The following is a 16,825-nucleotide window of genomic DNA, read 5'->3' on the forward strand; positions in this document are numbered from 1 at the left end:
GTTACCAGTATGTTACTTGAACATACCACATTTGTGTTAGCATCTCAATAGGGAGTACTGTATGTACTAATATGCAAAACACGTATCAATTGAACCTTACACCACTGTAGAATAATTGTGACAACCAGCTTAATGAGTCAATAATATAACGTTTTCAGTGTTTTAGTACTGCATTTTTCCAGTGACAGGAATCTGTAGTGATTTGGCATCATGTACTTGTCATATCGCAGATATTTTGCAAAACAAGGTTTTGCAATAAATATTATTCACTGGAAAATATATGGATATAAACAGTCAGTGACAGTAAGTGCTACAGGAACGCGATCCAGGATAGCAGCGATGTAACCTCTGATCATTATAAGGATGAGTTCTGGGACGTGAATCGCGTAACAACCTCTGTATGCAGTCGCAGCACAGGTAGCCTGGTCAGCTGATGTAAGCTTTGGCTTACACCAGACATGCAGAAACAATGGAAATTTCCTCACACACTGTTTTCTGTGTGATATTTTTAATTAATCTTTTTTTTTTTTTTAAACCGGGTTTCTGTTGTGGCCACAGCTCCGCCCCTCTACACTGACCTCAGAGCGACTGCCCCACCGCACGCCTGCCACTTACCGACAGGATACCGTTTTCCCCGGCACTTTCAGGGCCACTTGTTTATTCCTGAAGCACACTCACTGCTAATAGCAGCAGCTCGCTGGTAATGACTGCATCCATTCCCTGTGCTGCCGATGCCATTCTGTAATGATGGAGCCAATTTCTCCAGTCTGGCCCTTTGCACAGACGAGCAGGGCAGCCCACCAACAGGCTGAAGCAAAAGGTCATTATTTCTCAGCGGAAAACACGAAAGGGGCCACGGTGATCACAAGAGCCGAGGATTCCCTCCTATGCCCCCCCGCCCCCCCCCAAAAGTCTGCTTCAACGTCACCGTACATGATGGTCACGCTCCAGCCCCCATCCCCCCTCCCAAACCAAAGTCTGCTCCAACGTCTGCATACTTGATAGTCACGCTCCACCCACCCACCCCCCACTCTAAGCTGCCTGTGAAGGGTTTGCAAGGTTGGACCCCACAGGACAGAGACTGGCATGGTGCTCACAGGGCTGCAGTAGGGGGAATCACACAGAGCTGATCTGGGCTCAGGGAAGACAGGATTTTTAAGAGGAGCTCACTCAAGAAACAGGGAGACCTAGGGCTCATTCCAATCGCTTATTTTATCCGTCCTTGTCTCCTCGGCCCTCGTCTGACCCGGAAGTTGATTGAGGTCCGCCAGCTTCAAGGTCATTCCAATCCGTTAAAGGCTCCTTGAAGGAGCTAGGTGGGAGGAGCTTGGAGGCTCGCATGAGCAAGCAAACAAGAGTGCAGGAAATACTTGTGGAAGTATTTTTTTGGAGCGTGTGACGTATAAATGATCGACCCACGGATCTACCTCTCCCCACCTGCCACGTATGTAAATGACGTGGCCTCAAATTGACGCTTGACTGAACAACGACTAATACACGTTTCCTCGATTCATCCACCCTCAAAGGAAACCAAACAAAGGACAGGGAAAAGAGGAGTGTCCTGAGTCCTGACTGCAGAGATGGGGGAACAGAACTGAGGAACTTAAATCCTGCCTGGTCCGATGGAGTCTGATATGAATGAGCGGGACTCAAGCCACAGTTTATATTGGGCCAAAAGCCACAGAAAAAGTCTTTTGAAGGTCTTTTCTTACTTGAGCATCATTTATAATGGTCAGCAAAACACCAGTTTCAAAAAAAACACAAACAGAAGCGGCTAGAGGAACGCTTTATATCTTACATTTCCAACATTTCTCAGTCATCTCAAAGCTGGAAGTTTTAAAAAAAAATCACTATTGCAGTCTGTCTATTGCCACTGTGCATTTCCAATCAATTATTCAGAGCGCGGGGGCGTAAGTTAAAAAGGAAACAGAGGTAGGAGAGGAACGAGAACAGCAGGCGGGAACGGAGAGCGAGTGGGGGGGGGGCGTTCTGCAGTTATCGCCCGCTCTCCTCTCACTGGGGGGGGGGCTTACGAGCAGAGAGCGGGCGCACGTTTTCCCAAGAAAAAGATATTCTCACATGCTAATTTTACACCCCCTCTCTCACTCTTCTCAAAGAAAAAGAGCAGCTAGAGATGAAAGAGAGGTGCCAGACACATACCCCTGACTGCGTAGAGGAGGATGGCTTTGTTTAATGGCCATGGATTCCGCTGTTAGGCCTAGAAGCGTGGAGGCGGAAGGGTTGTAATTCATAAGATTACATAGGAAAGATTCAGCATGTGTTAAAGCTTTGTGTAAAATGAGGTGGTACAGGCAATCTTATAATTATATATCCTATTATTAATTATAGATTTTATAATTATATACTGCATTCACACTGGATGCGTAAACTACAAGTGGTGTAACATTGCCTGTGCCATTTTTATAGGCTGTTGTGGCATATTAAATTGTGGTTTCACAATAAATGCTGTGCAAGATCATTCTGTGTGATGCTTTACAAGTGGATGGACTCTTACCAGAGTCACCCTGAGGGAAAACAGCAATCAAAAACCCCCCTCGTGCCAGACAGAAACGTGATCTTGAACGTGTCAAGATAATTTAAAGGGTCGCATCCTCGCCCTCACCCCAAGGTGAAGCACATTCCATTGCGCCAGCATGACAATTTCAGGATCAAGTTTGGAAAACGTGGAGCCCCTCGCATTCGTGTCCGCTTTGGCTCTGAACGAGATCCAGCCCTGGGGCGGTGAGATTTACTTCCCCCAGCCGAACAGGCATTCCAGGAAATTACACCTGGGGACGTTACGAGCGGAGGGGGGAACAGAAGGCCCGGTTAGAATTTAGATCACAGAGAACTAGTTAATGAGTCAGCCCTTCTGCCGCGCTGCTGTCGGTCCCGTAAACAAGCGCACCCACACTGACGCACTAAGGACGCGGGCTGTCGCTCAACAGAGGAGCACTTCCCTGCCTCTTCAGTGCCGTTACACCGCTTTTCACACTGAACCGTGAGGCACGGTCAAGCAGGGCGGATCCCATTTCCAACCCTGTGGGAAAAGCACCACGTACCTACCGCCTTTCCTGCCACACGTGACACTCTGTCAGGATTAGACTTGTTAAAAGCCTTGGTTATTCGACTTTGCATAATTTCGCTTTGTTTCGGTCTGCCTTTTTTCCCAACAATATGAGACGTTAGATGTTCCATTTAACGATATGTATGCAGAACAAAGCTCCGTGCATCCTCGAAAACAAATTACTGCTAAAATAATGCTTCTGTTCTCCCCGAAGGCTCCCTCAGCAGCTCAGCAATGGGAGAGCTCCTCATTACAGAGATGAAAATTTCACTCGCATCAGTCTGCTGACTGTTTGAATAATCCTCCCCCCCCCCCCTCCCTTACATTGCCCTCGCTGAAGGGCACACAAATACAAAACAATTCATAAATAAGCCTTTTCAGCAATCAGTACAATATTAAACTATCGCTATCGAGCCAAACAAATGGCTGTATTGTGTCCATTCTGAAACTCCCTTTGTAGGCACTCCCTGGGTTCCTATAACAGGTCAGTTACTCAGCTTAGCATACACAACAAGCACGCCCAGCTGAATACCCTGAATTAATTCAGAGTACAATGCTAAACACATACAGGCCACGTTCACAATAAGCCCAAAGAGGAGAAACACGTGCATTAAAACATAAGCTAAAACCACACAAATACCGTAACCTGAATTAGTATGAATGGTAGGAGCGCAATAGGGAAAGGGTGGGAGGGGACCCAAAATGCAGTACATTAAACACTGTGGTGTGTGTGTGTGTGTGTGTGTGTGAGTGTGTGTGTGTATGTGCGTCCGTGTGTGCGTGTGTATTTACAGTATATATATATATATATGTGTGTGTGTGTGTGTGTGTGTGTGCTGTGTGTACACCCACACATCTCATGACTTAGCTTTTTCTAATCAAATATGCATAGGGACAATTAGGTTATGTGAAGTCTCTGTGACATTTACAAAACTAAGTGGAGCTAAATCAGGGACACAAACACCCCCCTTACACATGCCCACACACACACACGCATGCATGCGCACGCAAGCACGCACACATGCACACACACACACACACACACACTCGCACACAAGCTATTATGTCCTGCCAGCGCAGGCTGTTTTGTGTGCAGCTGAAGCATCGCGTTTGTTCTGTCAGTTTGGGGAGGTGCGGAGAGGCTGCCGTCCGTCGCCCCGTGAATACAGAGTGTGTGCAGGGCAGGCCCTGCCCCTAAAAAGCACAGCAGAATTCCTCCTGATCAGTGGGGTAGCAAACGCACGCTAGCCCTTAAAGCCACAGGCACCCACAGCACTGCATCCAGCCGAGCCTCCCAGGACCCCGGGGCTAAGCTAGCACCGGCTGCCCGGAGCCAACCTCCGAACCGTCTCCTCCTTACACACTCGAGCGAGCGTCCCGCCGCCTGCAGGGAGATCTTATTTAAGCTCCGGTGATGTGGGGATCACAAGGCTCCATTCATACTGCGTTCGGCAGAAAAATGAGTGCTTTATGTTGTCCACAGCTAACAGTCAGGTTTCAACCAGACTTGAAAAAGAAGACGAAGAAAAGCTGTTTTGGATGTAGGATGGATGTAATCCTACCTCAGTGCGGGCAGACACAGGCCAATAATGCACTTCACTTCTGGGGGGAATCGCTCATAGTGGAAGTAATAATTTAGTAAAATCTCTTCCCAAGAATCTCCATGAAATGTGTAATCAATCGCAATTGTCAGTCATTAATATCACTATGAAAGCAAAATCAACAGGTTTAAACAGTATTTTAAACCTTCAGCCTGAGTGCCATAAACCAGCAGATTAAAATAGCAGCCCCCCACTTCCATTGCTCATTACAAATCAGGAACGTCCAATCACAGCTCTGGACCTGTCCCAATCCTTCAACACCATCTGTGAATCTTCTCCATCTGTCAGACTCCTCACCAGCACACACACCCCCCTGAAGCCCAAGTAGCCACCCAAGCCAAGCGCTTATTTTCACAGCGCAGCAGTACGCTGCCATCACGCCTCAGTCCACGCTTTCTTACAGGACACCATGAGAAACGGCATTGGGGCCACGGTGAGTTCATTAACAGAGGTTGGAAGAAGACGCAGGAAGAGTTTAGAAGCTGCTGAAAATTGAGCTGCAACAAAAATGTTCAGACAAACAATACATTGTTGGGTCAGTGTGAAATGTTGTGAGGGAGAGACTCTTTGCCTTCGGTATTAACCCCACCAACTCCACCCCCCCCCCCCCCTTTCTCCTTCAGAGCCCCTCAGTAGTGTATCCTCTTTGGAGGTGCACTTTGACCTCCTGGACCTGACCGAGCTCACGGACATGTCTGACCAGGAGCTTGCAGAAGTCTTTGCCGATTCGGACGAAGAAAACCAAAACGAGTCCCCAGCAAGTAAGTACCCTGGGATCTGCTGTACTCCTCACCATCAGCGTACCGCAGACCAAAATTATTCCTAATCCTTCTCCCTGACCTCCAAAGCACAGGGGGCTGTTCCACATTAAGACAGGTTAGCATGCTCCACACTGAGACAGGTTTCTCATTACAGAAAGTAATTGAAGTTTGCACCAACTGTGTGTTCCGTGGGTACGGAGTGGCTGTGATTTGTGCGCTCAGTTTTTAGCTGAAATGTAAATTTAGAAAGACCAGAGAGACTGCAGAGATTCAGTGAGAAAGCTGCGGCTCCTTTCCCATTTCTATGGTCTTGGCTTTGCTATCAGGTGCTAATGGGTCTCACTGTTCATTTGTGTGTGCCAGGGGTGAGGAACGTAATGTAAGGAAAAAAGGACGTCTCTCGAACGTGATGAAAAAGTACAAAGTTTATTTCCAATACTGGCAGTGACAAAGCGCACGAATGACACCTTGGATTCAGCAGAGTCAGACTGAACCACGAACCTTTCCAGAGGCTGCTTCTTATTTGTTTTCGAAGCTTTGATCAGTAGTGTTGAATACACATACCAAGACGGATGTAGTCGGTCCTTGTAACACCTATCAATTAGGCCATAGTGTATTGGCCGTCCTGTTGTGATTGAATTAGCACGTCTGTTGACTTGAATGGTTCCCAATCTCTCACTCCTGGTCGCTATTCTACCATTGTACCAACTTTATTGTGATAATGATAAGATCAAGGGAATGTGTGGCCAGCAGACATATTGGCATCAGAGACAGACTTCTTACAGTAACCATTCTGGCGGTTGTGTGGAGATAAAAAAAAAAAAATACTTTAAAAAAGATCCTTTAAAAGGTTCATTGAAAGGTGCCTAGAAGCAAGAGGAGAAAATATTTTAGCTTTCTTTGGGGAGGGGCCTTGAAGATTTGACTTGTAGAGTAGGAGCGACTGCGGAAGAAGCCTAAAGTGCTTTATCCACATTTAAGGACAGTTAAATTCAACGCCTTTTTTAAAAACCGGTCAATTCACACAAGAATATTCTCCACATAAGTAATTATGTTTGGAAAAAGAAAGTTGCGAAAGAAAGCAAGAACCACCTTTGCACCTGTTTCACTGAAAGAACAGAAAAGGTGCACAGAATAGCTGGTGAACCCATTAGGTGAAATACAGACTTGAAATAGCTGGCACTAGGTAAGCACAAAAACTTGAACACCAACTGCAGATCTCAGAGAATTTTCAACGAATCGTGTTATGTATAAAAAAGTAGAATTAATCTTAAGAATAATTTTACTTTGACTCCGTTTAAAATTCTGTTTCATGCCCCTTCCCCTTTCTCCCTAGTTAGGAAGATCCAGTTGTATACATTAGCGCTCATGGTAAAAACCTCTCTGGGCTAGCTCACAAGCTGGACTAGAAACAAGGATCAGTCACAGGATGTGCTAGCAAAGATCAGTCACAGGATTTCTAATGCAGAGATCAGCTGCAGGATGAGCTAGCAGAGATCAGTCACACGACGAGATAGCACAGAGATCAGTAACAAGATGGGCTAGCACAGAGATCTGTCACAGAGATCAGAAGCAGCAAGTCATTGGCAGGTTAACAGAGACACTTGCAGCCACCAGCAGGGGTCGCTAGAGAGGGATGAGCTGCAGATCCCGGCAGTAGGCACTAGCATGGTCTGGATTTGGTCCCAGCCAATGGGGCTCACACATGCACAAGAACAATTCATTAACCAGAAAAGCCAGACCCCAAATTCATCTTTTTAAATAATCATGTGTCTGCAGGAATTGTACAACTGTCTATCTTGGGGGAACATATGGCAGTGGAGAGCAGGGTCACTGTTTCAAAAGCCCCCCCCCCCCATTTCCTCTCTCTCAGCTGTTCCTCTGGGTCTGGAAAGCCCATGATTATTTGATTGGGTGCAGCCAGAAAGTGCATAAGTGTGTCTCTCCTTAATATTTCATTCGACAGCACTGTTGGCTCCACCTGCCTCTCTCTGCCTCTCTAATCTGGCTTCAGCTACTGATTAACTGGTTTACACAGGTCTGAGGAAGGTTACAACCACCAAAATCCACCCCCCCCCCCCCGCCCCCCCTTCTCATTTCCTCCCAAAATAGAACACCTAGGGGATGTCGCAACTGTGCGCAGCAGCGACATTAGGCTGGAAAACGAGATTGATTGAGGTCCAAGCACCGTTCCACTAAGGCACTGACAAATGTGTCCCTACAAGCCCATGAATCTCGGGACACACTCGCCGTACGCCAGGTCCACAACACAACTAAAGAACCGCCACAGCTGGCGCAGAACGGGCCCCGACGATAAGCATCGCGGTAAGAAAGGCGCCCGCGGGACGTGGCACGCTCCCAGGAGATTTAGCGCAACTTTCTCCAGGGAAAGAGGATCCAGGAGTTCCAAGAGCCGCACCGACGGAAACACTCACGAAAGGGAAGTTTAAACAGGGCCGAGTCCGGGAACGCAGGCGAGGAACACGAGAGAGAAGGAAAGCAGAGACGCAGAGTCTCTTGTAGTGATTTACGGAGAACTCAAACCCAGTCACAACACTGGAAATGGGGAAACTGCTCAGTTGTCTCCGTGATTCAGTAGTTACGCAGTAGGACTGAATGATTTCTCTCACCCGCACATGACCTTGAAACATGAATGTGTGAACACCCGCTTCACCGATTGCAACACAAGTTCACAAAAAGATTCAATACAGCAGTTCTTCAGCAATCTGATCTTTTTTTTGTAGCATTGATTGCGCAGACATTCTGAGCTACTCCAGTTTATATTTTGATAAAGAATATTAGTCACATTTATTAAAACGGTCACAATGGTAAAGGCATTTGGCTTGTTTCCAGTAGAAGGATCCGTAGCAAACTGTAATACGGAGGTAGGCTGAATTTTAAAAGCAATGTGAACGCTTCCAATGAAAAAATATCTTTTTCAGCTGAACATCTGAGTGTAAACCACAGGGGTTTTCACATTCAGAGCCAAACACCAGCGGTATTATTTGCTCAGACATGCAGTGTGGTGCAAAGAAATACATATTTAGCAAAAATGCGCATCTCGGATGAAGGAGGATTAAATTAAACACCTTGGAAATCTTCTATAAATGCAGGAAGGGTTGGGATTTACCTGCTCAGTCACAGATGCTGAGATGACTATTTTATTATCATCTCAGCAGGTGTAAAAAAAAATGTCCTCACTGTCATTTAACATTATTAGTAAAAGTATCATTGTAACTTTAAATCTCCAAACGGCCTGAGGTTGGAACTCCTTCTCATGAAGCCAATTTCTTTAGAGACAGACATGGTACAATGAGAGAGTGGGACCTGTAATCTCCTCAGTGGCCAAGCAGCCAAAGCCACTGTCTGCTGAGTTCTCTAACAAGCTGATGCTCATCGGCTGTGAAGCAAGAAATTTGCACCAGCTGTTGTTGCTTACCCTTTACAGATTCTCTCACCTACACACACACACACACATACACACACAGACACACACACACACACACATCTACACACAGAGACACACACAGACTCACACACACAGACACATATACACACACACACCTACACACAGACACACACACACACACACACACACACATCTACACACAGAGACACACACACACACACCTACACATAGACACATACACACATCTACACACAGACACACACACAGACTCTCACACACACACACACCTGCCAGATACCCCATAATGCTCTGGGATTCAGCACTCCACTCATCTCCTTTCTCAATATGCATCTCCACTCCTGTCCTCAGGCGTCCCCCAGTTTCTTTGTGCTTCCTGCAGCTTAAATAGCCTCAGACTTCTCTCTAATGCAGCACGGTCTCTGCTAGCTGCTTTCGTTAGCACGGCAGTCCACTCCACCCCACCCCTTCCCCAGACAATAGCATCACACAGATCTACCCGTGCCTGCAGGACCGGCCTGCCTATGATAATGAGTTATTACAACCTTAAGCCATATGTATTTTTTAAAAAATCCTTGCTGACTATAATATTGCAGCCCTAAACAGTTTGATTAAAAAGAAATATATTTCAAGCCCCGCTTAAACAATGGTATTACAGTTCCTGCTCTCTTGACCTGTAATAGTCCTTCAGTCATTACTGGGGGGGGGGGGGGGGGGGGGGGGATCACTAATTGCATCTCCATTCCAGGTGCAGGTGACAGTGTCTGGCCAAAAGCAGTCTGGCCCGGTGTGCTAAGCCCAGACAAAGACTATTAAATTCAATCAGTCGTGAACTCGACCATAATATTTTGGAACTGCCTCTGTTCATTTTAATGTGCATTCCCCAGCCTGTTGTTAGCCATTTACAGTGGCTGTCTTCTCAAAGAAACGCCCACACAAAATGATGGACGGCCACCTGGAAGGACATAAAGCACAAAGACACATTCCCTCAGCTGGAATGCTGGCCATTAATACACACGGCCATTATGCCGATAAACACAGAGACAACGTCTTCTAATTAAATGCTGACAGGGCAGCGTATTATTTTCCACCGACGGTTGACTGACAAGAGAGGTGAATTGGGTGCAAGCCACTGGACATGCAGCAGCAGCCAAATTTCCTTATTTGCTCTCTTTCTAACCCACTGTATTCTGCATGGCAGAGCATCTCAACGGATAAGACATAATGAACTTAACAAAGTTCTTCAGTCGCAGACTCGGTGCAGTCATCAAATGGAATTGACCTAGTGAGTCATTAAATTAGTCAAAACTTACTTTGTTCTAATAGTTATGCTGACTTGAAATAGGGGGACTTGACCCATTGAAAGGCGAGGTTGCAATATACTGTAGTACTGTACACCAGCCCCACTCCCCCCACACTTTTTTGGGGATTAATGAACAAATTCAACGAATTTGGGCCAATGAACACATGATATTAGGGATATGGTCGCACTCCTGTAAAATAAAAATAGATGATTACTAAGTTAAGGTAGACAACCGATAAGAATAGTCTGTTGGCATGAAGAACTGCTGACACCCGTTCTATTTACACAAAATGCAAATGCACTGCAGTTTGCCAAACAGACCTTGGAACACCGTGGTGATCAAACGATCGGTGTGCGATCAGGAGGAATAATGTACGCATGGCATGCCAAATAAGCAAGCCAACTGCCACGCCTGGTCATGCTCATAGCAGTTACAGTATCTGCAGCATGATGACATTTCGTATACCAAAAACCATGTCCCAAAGGGGATTCACTCAGACGCTAAGCAAGAGACCCACACTCACCACAAAAAAAAAAAAAAACTGTTCGATTTGAAAGAAAATGCACATTCGCTGTGAGGTGTCAGCGATACTGGCACGTTGGGAGAGGTGTGTGCACTGTACAGGTCCGTTTGCTGTCTTCCCCATCATTAATGTGCCAGGACATCACCGCACAGTAGTGTAGCATTATGGTTTAGAGAATCGGGCCTGCAACTCCAAGGGTGTAGACTCCATTGCCAGGTGGGTCTCTGCTGTTGCACCCCTGAGCAAGAAACATGAATTACTTCAACTAAATACTAGCCTATAAATGGACAATATTATGTGCAGAGAATATAAGCTGCTGTGGATAAAAGCCTCTGCTAAATGCCTAAAATAAAAACACAAGTTGTGCTGGACACTCGAGTCAGAGAGTTCCGAGAGCCAGGAGAAGAGAAGAGAGACAGAGTCCGGAAAAAGTAGATTTATATGACAGGCAACTTGAATCAATTACACCTAACTTAATGGATCACCTTATTAACCACTGATTGAAAGGTGGAGGGGAATGGCCAGAGGACTTCTGAAGACTGTAACGGTTTCACAAACGGTCGCCTGTGGTCAGCGGTCAATTACGTTCGCCGCTGGTTTGATATCGCTCAGCCTTTTAGAGCGCGTGCCGGGGGGGGGGGGGGGGGGGTGTCTGGTTTCACGGTCAGCCACAGTGCGTGGGAGCCCTGCAGGAGCCATCCCAGCCCAAACGAACATCCCTGAAGGATGCCAGTGAGCTTCAGTTATGTGAGAGGAAGCTGTCAGCAGCGGCCATTTGGGATGGTCGGACGCTGATGCGCGTGATGGACAGGCCTCCGATATCTCCCTGTCCGAGTCCTGCAGCCGCGCCACTCCTCGGTCATCCATATTCATAGAGCGGTCCATCAGGCATCACAGCGCTGGGCTATGACAGCGCTGCTGACAGGGACGGCTCAGCCATTATTTACCTCAGACAGCCTCTGATCAGCCGTCACAGTACAGCTCAAGGGACAGCAAAATATCATGTTCACAGTCAGTGTGCATCTATTAACACACGCGCACAAGCGCACACACAAACACACACACACACACACAAGCACACACAAGCACACACACATAGACACACCCGCACTCACACACACACACACACACACACACACACAAGCACACACACGCACAGTTCAGGGTGTCAAACAAATTATAGCACCAGTTAATGAAAATTCAGCATCTGCATGTGAAATTTTCCAAAGATCAATCACACCACTTTGGATCAATTAGGGGAGATGCTTAACAGCCTAAAATTCTAATAGTATTCATTAATATCTCAATTTGGGATTATTTTTTACTTTAGCTGCAGACAATTGTAGTGGGAAAAAATTACTGAATAAACAAACAGTTCAGCTCTCAATACTCAACCTATTGAGCATTGTTCACCTGCTGTGATATTATCCATGGTCAGGTAATAACAATCAAATCGCCATCTGAGAGCAAATTTTCCCCTACAAGAAAATAAACACCACTGACTTCAATAAAAGCATAGGTCAGCTTGATAAAACATGCAGTGTGTCATTGGCTGGGTACACAACTGGACTGCGGGTTTTCGCATAGGACTAATTTTCGAATGTCATTTTCGGAGCCCAATAAAGAGAGAACCAGAGTCTACTGTAAACAGCGTTGCGCTGTGTTGTGATGGAACAATGCCCCTGTACAACCAACCCCTATCATGACTCATCAAAAAAATTCCCCACATGGTCTTGACTAGAGCAACTAATACAGCTGCACTGGCTAATGGAAAGCATACATAGTTTACTGACTGGGAACAATTTTATACATACGTCTGCCTTTCGAAAATTTAGTACTTACTTAATTTTCCATATAGTTGGTGATATATTTGGGGCGTAAAGCACATGCCTGAATATACACAGTCTTTGAGTAGGAGTCCTGTATGGGTGAACTCTTTAATGAATTATTCAGTACATTCCTCTGTCTCATTTATTTGAATAGATCCATAAGATTTGCATACTGAACATGGGCAGTGCTGCTCTAAATTTAGAACAGATTACTAATAGGAGAGGTTATTCTTTTTCCACAAGCAACCTTCTTCGCGCTATGGAACCAATTATTTCCAGTTTAAGGAATATTTAGCCTCTAAAGCTGAAAATGCATTCTTATGAAGCACAACAGGGCAATGCGGTAGAAGTACACATCTGTAGCACAGCTATTTCACTGCAGCAGCATGTGGTGAATTACCACATCATGTCTTATTCTCAGTTGGTATGACACAAGCTGTGAGACAACTGCCAAACAAGACACCACATTAGGACGTTGCGTCCGATGTCTGGCGTTAAGGAAGCCTTATGAAATCATTAACATGCAAAAGATGAGTTTCTGCAGCATCCAGCAGCCAGCGTTTGCACAGTGATGGATGACCTGCTGCTAGACACCATCAATATCCCTCCGGGAACAGAGAGAGAGCAGTCAGTCAGTCTGACTCGAGGGGAGCCAATCGGGCCACGCCTCCATAGCGCTGTCACCATGCTAACTGGAAGACCAAAGACCTTTGGGAGTGGTAAATGATAAATGGACTGCATTTATATAGCGCTTTTATCCAAAGCGCTTTACAATTGATGCCTCTCATTCGCCAGAGTAGTTAGGGGTTAGGGGTTAGGGGTTAGGTGTCTTGCTCAAGGACACTTCGACATGCCCAGGGCGGGGTTTGAACCGGCAACCCTCCGACTGCCAGACAATCGGTCTTACCTCCTGAGCTATGTCGCCCCTTATGCGAGATGTTCCGACTGTGAAAACCACTTTCTGAAGACAACAGTCCATTACACTGTTGCCTCCCAGCTATGTGAAAAGTGACAAAAAGATGTGACGGAGATATCTTTGAGGATGGCTTACTTACGCATTTTCTTGGCTTTGTATTGATAATGAACCAAGAATCATTCGTCCTCTGCCATTTCTTCCCCTGCAATAATGATCATTATCAGAATCTATTGAACGAGGCAGAAATATCTTACCTAGTGAAAGGAAAAACATTTTCTGTCCACCAGTGAGCCACATAATTCTCTAAAATTAACAACAAAAAAATCATAAATGCTGATTTTTTTCCGCAAAAAGATGAGACAGAAATCCCCATTTCCCTGACAGTAATGGCAAGGGAAGAAATGAGATGTTCAGGAAAAGTTCCCGGCTAATACGCGTAGCTATTAAACTGCGTTTCCCTCCTTTCAGCACAAAGCCAGTCCCCCGATACTCGTCTGCCTCCTAATACACTGTGATGTCACTGCCCAGGTCTGCACAACACACACCAAACCCTGAGATGCTAACGATTTGGGAAAGCAATTTGCTGCAAAAAGCCAGACTGCAGCAGCAGGGCGCACCTTCTTCTTTCACACAAATACCCTTCCTACTGACAGTTACATAAATAATACTATTATTTTTTTGTCTACCAGACACTTCCCTGTGATGATCAATACGGAACGGGCCCAAAGTGCTTGAACTGCAAGGCTGTGACTGGCATGTGGGCTGGAAGTGTAATTACATCAAAAGGCCTGGCGCTGCATCGCAAGCATGTTCTAACACAAGTGAGGGCGTAGTGAGGGATTAGGCGGATGTGTAAGGCTTCAGGGCTCAACACTCTAGCATTTTTTTTCCCCAAGGAACACATGCTCCTAAGCTGAACAATCTAGGAGCATGCTAACACATCCCACTTCATAGTTGTGCTCCTAAATAATCCCCCCCCCCCGCCCAATTAGCACACATCTACTCTCAGAAACAAATGCTCCTAAAATGGGAGCACTGTAGAGCCCTGGCAGGATGAAACCGGTGCCTGCCCGCGGCAGATGGGTTCCCCCTCTGAGTCCGGTTCTGCTCAAGGTTTCTTCCTGCTATCAGTCAGGGAGTTTTTCCTTGCCACTGTTGCCCTAGGCTTACTCTCTGGGGGACGGTTCTCTGTGAAGCTGCTTTGTGACAAAGCTCCTTCGTTAAAAGCGCTATACAAATAAAAATTGAATTGAATTGAATTGATGCAAGAGGATCTCCGCGGTGCTGTGTGTCCTCTCCGCAGGCCATCACCAGCCCCCCCTGCCGCGCGGCGGGTACATGCGCTCGCCCTCCTGGACCCGCTGCAGCAAAGGAGAGCCCGTGCGCGACAGGAAGCACCACAGCGACTCCGACACCACGGAGCCCTACCTGAAGATGGAGCGCCCCAAGCAGCCCTGAGGCGTCCCGAACCTGACGGGGTCCCGGACCTGAAGCACCCTGGACCTGACTGGGCCTGGACCTGACGGGGCCGGGGCCTGGGCCTGGACCTGAGGCGGCCCGGACCGGACGCCTCCACCCTGAGACACAATGGTGCTAAAGGACCTGTCACACCAATGCTGCGCACTGTACCATAAAAAAAACGCACTGATTACTCTCAATACATACATTTCTCTTGTTTTACACGCGAGGGATTCTGTTAGCACAAAAAAAAAGCTGCTGGGGACCATGAATTTTATCCTGGAGGGAGGCCAGCTGGGGAGGGGGGCCCCATTTGGCAACAAAAAAAAAAAACAGCCAGCCACGATGCATGCTGGGACTTCGGAACATCACCAGCCACAAAACGCTATGAGCGGCTGTGTGGGGGAGGAGGGGCGGGACTGGCGCAAAGAGACTGAACTGAAGTCCCCGCCCATCAGGCGGGGTTACGACAGAACACCCTCAGTCAAAGCAGAACTACAGCCAAATACTCACGGTACAGCACAGGTCATAACGCTCACTCATGACAGGCCATAACCTGCACTTATTTTACTGTAACTTCTCTAAAAACTTAAAACTTAAAAACAACAACAACAACAAAAAGCCCAAAGCCTATATATCATTTTCTGCCTTTTTTTGAAGTACCTGCGGTAGTCGTCAGCCCCTGTAATGTGCTGAACGCTGTAACATGTAAAGCAGTGGACCGTGGTACAGTGAGCCAGCAGTTTGTGCCCTCATCTGATACGACCGATGGACCGATGTGCAGGACACCTAGTGGCCAGAGAACCCAAGGAGACAACTCCGGAAAAAAAAAACGTCAAATCTGTCACTGATATTTCATCAAACACTGTGCATTTGACAGTCAATAAAAAAAATAAAGAAATCAGAGGAGACTTTGCCTTCAGCTTGATTTCTTTCAGAACAACATGATGTCTTAAACAAGCGGTAAGTGATTCACAACATATACATAGAGTAGAGCACTCAGTGTTCTTTGCAGAAATGAAAATTGGTTTAGTGCTATGGCCAAGGTAACATGACATAGCTAGTAGAACAGACAAAGAGGTTTCTAAAAATACATTACACACCCTTCTGCTCTGCATTCATTGTTGTAAACAGTACTTACTGTACACAGGAATTACACACAGACAATTATCCCCACCACTAAGTACATTTCATTTTAGCATCTTTAATGTTTTGCATTTATCTTTGGAGACTTCCAACATTAGATCAAAATCAAGAGGAAAATGGGAAAACATCAGTACAGAATAGAATTAAACACAGAGCACCTCTGGGTCCATGTTTTAAGAGTGATGTTCCTGGACTCTGGCCTCATACGTATTCCACTCAGCTCTGCAAACACTGTCCCCATTGTGTCAGGAGTACAGCCTGAAAAAGTCCCCAGTACGACTCAGGTAGCAAGTAGCAACAGAACCTGTAACTGCCTTAGCAGTCCAGTGAACACTGACCCCGTGACATATGGGCAGGATAATAACGGTTGTTGTGCAGACCACTACTGCAGCAGTGCAATATGGGTAAAAGACAGGCAGGTGTTGGTCCACTGGTCTCTCTGGCTTACCTCATTGCCCTGGCAGCCAGCATCACACACAGGCCGCCTCAGCTCAGGGCAGCCCTGCAGAGATCGATATCCACCCTCTGCACACTCCCATTGACCCCTGCAGCAAAGCAAACATTTTCTGCATTAGCATGAGTCCAGATGGGTACCACAGAGCCACCGGAGAGCAAACACCAGCTTCAACCTCTGGGTGAGACAGCTTTACTCACCCCTGCGGCGTCCACTTCTGGAAAATGGTTCACACTGCAGGGCATTTCAAACAGGGACAAGAGATAGGGCCGTGCAGAGAAATTACAGCGTATCCCTGACTGGGAATAAGAACAGTTTTAGTTTCCAAAAAAAAAAAAA

General features: G+C 46.5%; 1 protein-coding gene across 1 annotated transcript in view; it reads left to right on the plus strand.

Moving 5' to 3' along the window:
• dbndd1 (dysbindin domain containing 1) overlaps positions 1–15,797 on the plus strand; it is a 22,612-nt gene extending 6,815 nt beyond the window's left edge. The window contains exons 3-4 of the mRNA XM_035395482.1: positions 5,292–5,429; positions 14,732–15,797. Of these exons, the coding sequence (XP_035251373.1) occupies positions 5,292–5,429; positions 14,732–14,886 (293 nt within the window). The 3' untranslated portion in view covers positions 14,887–15,797. The remainder of the gene's footprint in view (positions 1–5,291; positions 5,430–14,731) is intronic.
• Positions 15,798–16,825: the final 1,028 nt, after the last annotated feature.

This window comes from Anguilla anguilla, chromosome 16, assembly GCF_013347855.1.
Source record: "Anguilla anguilla isolate fAngAng1 chromosome 16, fAngAng1.pri, whole genome shotgun sequence".
NCBI lineage: Eukaryota > Metazoa > Chordata > Actinopteri > Anguilliformes > Anguillidae > Anguilla > Anguilla anguilla.